Here is a 6,901-nt window from a genome sequence, read left to right on the forward strand (position 1 = left end):
TCAGAGATTATTCATTCATTAGTAATACCTCATCATTAGCCATACCACTACCACTTTTAGGGTCGCGGGGGCACCGGAGCCAATCCCAGCTGATATTGGGCGAGGGTGTGGTACACCCTGAAAAGGTCGCCAGTCTATCACCGGTCATTCAGGGATTCATTCTCCAGGATTTCTAATACCAAACAACTGAAAGAAAATCAACCATTCCAATAGGGATAAACATGGTCATTGATTCAAATAAAAGATATACTATACAAAAAATGAAACACTTTAGATTCACATAACAGCTGTGAATGTTTGATTGGAGGGGGTCAAACCAGAGATTTTTTTTGTATATCATTTTATTTGAGTCAATAAACATTTTCATTTAGTTTTGGCGGCATGACTCGTTATCTCCCATCTGCTGTCCCGATTACACAATAAGGACACACCCCTGAATGAGTGTAAAAGAGGTCAGGCCAGGTACTCTCTCTTTTAGTTTTGAAACCCTGATGAGGACCTGTCAATTGTTATGAACAAGCCATATAATCAATGTAAGCTCTTTTCAAGTCACTGATAGTACCCATCCCAGTTACACAAACCAGACACAATCACAATAAATACTTTATTTTCACCATGAAAAATAGACAAAAGATTTGAATATACAATAACAATTTGTCAACCACGTTTCCATAGTTCCATTAGTTTCAATGTCTTCTTCCTCTGGTTTCAAATATACATTCTTTTGTCTTTAACTTACACCAGACAGCAGGTGTTTGTGTTAATGGCAAAACACAGGAAAAAAATAGATTTCTCACGTACTGTAACAAAGTCTCAAATACATTACAACACAAAGTACAAAAAGACATTCTTTGGGTTGGTGGGTGAGTTAGTCCATGCCGATGATGCCGTTACAAGCTGCCAATGAATGCAGTAAATTCTGTGCCCGAAAATCGCCTGCAGTTAATCACTGACTACAGCTGTTTTCATCATCACCCGGTTTCATTTAGTCACGCCAGTAGCTCTGAAGTGACATCCAACTTTTGCCTTCACTTCACAGTCAAATATGCTTTGAGAAAAAGCCAGAACCATGCAGATTGTGGGCCTTTTCTTTCGCTTTCTGTGCGTTTTATTCATTCTCTTTGAACCTCTTTCATGTTTCGCTTAAAATGCAGCTGAAAGAATTCAGCAGAGAATGAAAGACAACATGTTTTCCGCATTAAGATAGGAGCAGATGAGTGAATGTAGGCACACACGGCAGTTCCTACATGTTTTTTTATATGCATTTAATGTATGCCCACCTGTGAAATTTACTGCATGTTCAGGATGTTTGAAGCCACGAGATGCCTTCCTCCCCTGTCGCTTCTGTCCTGACGACCAGTATGCTGTTCGTACAGCCTGCCTGCTGCTCTCTTTGAGCATTAACTGTACATTACTCCATGAGCCTAACCTCCACTGAAAATATATGAGCTCCTTTTTCTCAGCAATCAATAATGAATACTGCACCTCCTTGCAGAGGAGCAGCGTGGCACAGTAGAATCTGGGTCTGAAAGCCTCATAAAAAAAGAAATGAATGCCTGTGAATGAGGCTTTTGCCCTCCTGACTTCTTTTCCATCTGAACACAATAGCAGCATTGATTAATATCAATTTGCAATCATACTTAAGTCGAGGTATTTTTACATTTTGCAGCTCCACACCTCACTATGTCTGAAGGAACAGACGCAAATCTGCTTTGGTAAATGCTGAATCATGACACAGTCCACATCACAATGGATTTAATGATGCACATTCTCACGTAAATGCAGTCTGAGTGAGGGTCACAGCTGGGGTTTGCTGTCTTGTAGTTGCCTCGTGCATGGAGCAGTTCTGAACTGAGGCAGGTAGAGCGGGGAAAAGCCACACGTCGACGCTGACCGCCGCTCTGTGCGCTCGCTCGATTCCTCAGGGCCGAGCAAATGGTGCGTCTCCACGGGACAGTCTTCTCTGTTCAAAACTACATTTTTAAGCAGCCCAATTTTTGTCTCCTCTTCCGTCTGCTGCTCCTCTTCCTCCTCACTCTCCTCATCCTCCGCTGGATAGTCCATTCCCAGATAAAACAAGTCCTTCTCTTCTCTCACCTCCCCTTCATCTTCTTGCTCCGATGTTTCAGAAAGCTCCTCCACAGAGTTGTACGAGCAGGAGTGCCGTGGGTCGTCCATCTCCCCGCCCCGGCAGCTGTCCAGCTCCCACAGACCACCGGGGAAAGATCCTGAAATGTCAGAGTTGTTGGCAGAGAAGTTGCCCTCGTCACTGGAGCTGCTGCCACTACCGTCCTTGTAGTGGAGGTGAATGGACTGTTGCTTCTGCTTTGCACCAGACAGCAGCACGGTGGCATATGTGACTGAAGACTGGGCAGAGCTGTCAGTGCTGCTCGGCGGCTGGTCTCCCGGGGGATCGACTGGCTGCAAGTCATCTATCCTTGGATGTGAACTGGTTAAAGCATCCAGATTAAGGGCTAAGGGAGGAGCTCCATCCATTAGCACCTCACTCTCTATGAAGTGGGTTTGGTCGACCTCCGAGTCAAACCCTGGAGGAACGGAGATAGCTAAGTCAGTGACTGGGTCGGGAGTCAGGGATACAAGTGGGGTTTGGACCAGAGCTGTGGTCAGAGCTGAGAGGTCAGCTTTGTCCATTATGACGACTTTGGAGATGTTCTCAGAGGGCAGCAGCAGCGGCCAGGCTGGCAGGCCGTCTGGGGGTTGGAACAGGTGGTCAAAGGTGTCAGTCTAGAAAGAGATAAAAAAAAAAAACAGATGTTAAGTGCTGATGTATAAAAAAAAATATATGAACACAAGAGGGAGAAGAACTGCACATTTCCTGTCAGTGTATTACTCCCTGAGGGCTGCATTGCAAATGACTCATATAAAATAGCCTGTACACTGCTGTTATAGAATGAATGTGAAGAACGGAAAACATGTTTCTATTTCTTTATCTATCAAAGTGATAAAAAGATAACTTGACTTATGGACATTTCATATTGTATTAAGTTAAAATAACAGTTCAATATTTTGGGAAATGCACATGTTCGCTCTCTTGCTGGGAACAGGTTGCCTGGCTCTGTCAGAAGTTTAAAAAAAAAATCTCATTAACATGATAAATCTTGTTTTAATCCAAACAAACTGACTCCTGACTGTAGCTTGATCCCATACAGACATGAGAGTGGTGTCATTCTTCTCATCTATCTGGAAGAAAGCAAATTGTCACATTTCTCACAATGCTTTGTTTACCTTTTTGAAGTCTAGTCCTTTAGCCCACGAGCACTTGTTTGGGTTGGGTACATCCTTCCACACAAACCTTTTCATCCTGGGAATGAAATGCAGCAGATATTTACGTTGTGTGTACCGTCTAAACACTACCTGATTTCTCCTCCCATCAGCTACCATCAAGGCCAATTACACCCTTGTGACCTGTTAAATGTCACACACGAAATTAGAGTCGACCCCAGAGATTAACATCATTTATCATTTCTTGCAGGTGTCAGGGTAAAACACAAAGTATACACTGATGTCATAGTATGAAAGTAAAATATGAAAAGAATACTACAAGATCTGCATGTCGTAAAACACAACAGCAGCATTCTGACATTAAAGGATTTAATTTCAGTTGCTTTTTACTGAACAGGTGCTCTTACTGGTTTTGAGAGAGGACCAGAGTGACGAACAGGACAACGGAAAGGAAGGAGATGATCATCAGCATCATGTAGGCTGCAGGATATCCTCTGGCAGCTGTAACAGATGGAAATAGAAACAATGCGGTGATGCTGAATACTATACTGCTACAACAGCCAGAAGACCTGTAGACATCAGGTGTACCCATAGTGTGCATCGGCTCCCCTTCTCCATCAGCAAACACAGGGTACAAGTAGAAGCCGTATTCCTCAGAGCCAAAGAAATCACCTGTGAGGCGATAAATAAGGTCAGAGGTCAGCTACAAGAAACAAAATAAGAACAGGAAAAAAAAAGAGAGGAGAACGTGTTACCTCTTAGATAGACGGGACGGTCAGTGTAGGGAAGTCTGGCCCACGTTTCTCCACTGCGGACTTTGTGATGATCAGACTCCTGCTGCCTCTGTGGAGACCACTGCACCACCATGAACAGAGGCACAACAGAGCTGTTGTCCAGCAGGCTCCAGGACAGAGACACACAGGTGCTGTTGATAACCAACACGCGGAACGAACGCACACAGCGGCCTATAGACGAGAAAGAACAGAGGAACAGTCAGTGCAACACACTCAGGGCTCTATATACACATGCTCAACACATAACAACAGGGACCCAAAGTAAAGTTTCCTTGTGTAGCAATGAGTAGATGTAAGTATTTATTAACGTATGTTTTAGTTGCTTTAACACAGGGCACAAGAGGTCACTGGTGGTTGACTAAATATGAAAATGATGTGAATCATTTGCAAATGTCTTGCTTATGCCAACTCAGCTGTTTGGCTGCTAATAAAACTGAAAACACATTTTGTTTTCATACTAATGAGACAGTGTCTAACAAACAAATGACAAAACTGGCCATATTCATGGAAAACTATTATATTGTGCAGTTAGTGATTTAGCCTTCTCTGAATTTGAGTAATAGGAGAGAGAGAAGCACAGACATTTCTATACATTAGGCTACACAGAGGACGGTCATTAGAAAAATTTGCCTTGTTACCTGTGTTGGCTGCTAATAGATTTACTACAGTAAAGCTAATGGCTGCAGGCCTGAAGTCAGGGCTTTTATGTGATCCCAGAGACACACATTTTTTCAAGTGTAATGCTTAAATGGATGGCTGTGACTGTCGCCAGCTTTGACGTACGTGTTTCTGTCATGTATTGTAAGGCACAGCAGATGTAAACTGGTCATGGTGGCAAATTTAAAGACAAGAAAGATCTGTTGAAAAGCTAAAAACAGCTCTAATGCATGAGAAGATCTCAGCTTAACAACCTGAAAAATAGTAGCCAAAGTCATGTCTAATAAATACCTAGAGGAAATGAAACACAACAAAAACAGTTGGTTCACTTATTAGTGCTGCCAACTTTCACATAGTTGGAAAGAAAGAATGTGGATTACTGGAAACTCTCAGTGAGTGCGTGTTTTTCAGTATTTCTAACCACCTTATTGTTTTTCTACTACACATGACCTGCGTCTGTGAATGTAAACAGTGACCACAAGCCTGTGTTGATGTACCGATGAAAGTCTGAGTCATTGATTTTAACTTCACTCTTGTAGATTTGTGCATTTTCACTGTGCAGCAGAACTGCAAAACCTTTTGATCTCAGCCACAGTTTTCAAGGCTTTGCTAGAAAATAAGAGTTTAAACTACTGCTGCAGAATCCAGCTGATCTCTACTGGCTGCATGTTTTGTTCTCAGGCTTCAGGGTTGTTTTGAAGGTTGATTAAGTGCTGATATGATTGTTCACGTTTCTGTAAGATTCTGAGTTCGTGTCGTTCTTGTATGTTTGTTGTCTGTATCTCATCTCATATTGGTGCCTTTCTTTGCCAGGACACGCTTCATAATTGGATTAGTCCTGACGGTATAATATAACAAGAGTAAATGAGGTTTGCAACTCATCTCAGGAACAGGCTCAGTCCACAGTGGCGCGCACAGAACCACTAACTATCATGCGGATTCATTTTCCCAGCTTGCTCACGTTTGTGCTGTCTCTCCAGCGTCATGTTGATGTTGTTTGGTGGAGCTGCCAGGCTGTTGTAGGCCTCCACAGTCACAGCGTGGAGCCTCCTGGTTCCACTCGAAGCTGTAAGGAGGACTACCGGCTCGATCCACTCCCTCGTCACAGTGCCGCTCGAGAAACTGGTGTCTGAACTATAAATCCGTCCACGCAGTAGGAGCAGCCCCGACACTGGGAGACTCTGGAGAACAGAGCAGAAACGTTTAAACATTTTAATGATTAAGCCTTAAATCATAGGCTGGTGTTATTCAATACTTTTTTTACTGTCGACAAATCCAATGAAGAGACCAAGACCAACAATTCCCCAGTCCTGTCTCCATACTTTTTTTAACTCTTGAGCAATGTCTCTGGCTCTTCAGCCCGAAAGCTCATTCTACTGAAGATGAAAATGATCAATAAAAATAAGGAGTAAATGAGCATTTCTTGGAATATTTTGAGTTGCAGATTTGGTGCAGTAGTAATTTCCTGCAGCAGGGTCGTGCACGTCGGAATGGACCCCTAAACCTAACCCCCAAGTAAACTGCAGTGCCTGTTTCATAGTAGTGAAGGAAACATGTTATCCAGGTGGTGACAACAGAGCTTGCTAGCGACACGAGGAATTGGCCACACTGACAATACTTGCTGATCGTTACTTTTTGGGCTTTTTACAGGATTTGGTGACAATAAGAAAATCACCGGACTTAACCTTAAATTATAAGCCTTGCATGTATATTTTGGCTTGCCTACCTCAAAACAGCAGCGTGACATTTGTCTGGTTTTCTGTATGAGTCACTTGAAGAACCTCCTCCAGAAGTCAGGGCACGCTCAGGAGCTGAGGAGGAACGACATGTTACCCACACGCTGCAGCTTTTACTTTCTGTTTCTCTATTAGCGACGGAGGGTGATGGTATTTGTGTGGCCATTTTCTATTAGAGCTACAATCAGAAGGTCAGGTGTGATTCAAAGGTTCACCATCAGGCGTCTGTCAAGGTTGTCATTATCTTAAAAGGTTAACGTTATTTGACATGATTTACCTCTGCTGTTTTGTGGAGTGGAGTAGACCAGGTCGCTCCACTCGCTCCAGTAAGCTGATGTTGATGTGCATGCAGCGCACTTGCACCGCATACACCGGCACTGTCCGGCACCACAACCTCCGCCGAGGAACACGCACCGGACTCTGGACCTGCAGCGTGAATACAGAAAGCTCATTTACACAAAAAAAAAACAC

General features: G+C 43.3%; 1 protein-coding gene across 1 annotated transcript in view; it reads right to left on the minus strand.

Moving 5' to 3' along the window:
- Positions 1 to 590: 590 nt before the first annotated feature.
- The window catches only part of lepr (leptin receptor), a 28,278-nt gene continuing 21,967 nt past the window's right edge, over positions 591 to 6,901 (minus strand). The window contains exons 17-21 of the mRNA XM_022745784.1: positions 3,999 to 4,208; positions 3,832 to 3,915; positions 3,651 to 3,744; positions 3,247 to 3,322; positions 591 to 2,745 (exon numbers count right to left, since the gene is read on the minus strand). Of these exons, the coding sequence (XP_022601505.1) occupies positions 1,798 to 2,745; positions 3,247 to 3,322; positions 3,651 to 3,744; positions 3,832 to 3,915; positions 3,999 to 4,208 (1,412 nt within the window). The 3' untranslated portion in view covers positions 591 to 1,797. The remainder of the gene's footprint in view (positions 2,746 to 3,246; positions 3,323 to 3,650; positions 3,745 to 3,831; positions 3,916 to 3,998; positions 4,209 to 6,901) is intronic.

This window comes from Seriola dumerili, unplaced genomic scaffold (genome assembly GCF_002260705.1).
Source record: "Seriola dumerili isolate Sdu_G_001 unplaced genomic scaffold, Sdu_1.0 BDQW01000002.1, whole genome shotgun sequence".
Lineage (NCBI taxonomy): Eukaryota > Metazoa > Chordata > Actinopteri > Carangiformes > Carangidae > Seriola > Seriola dumerili.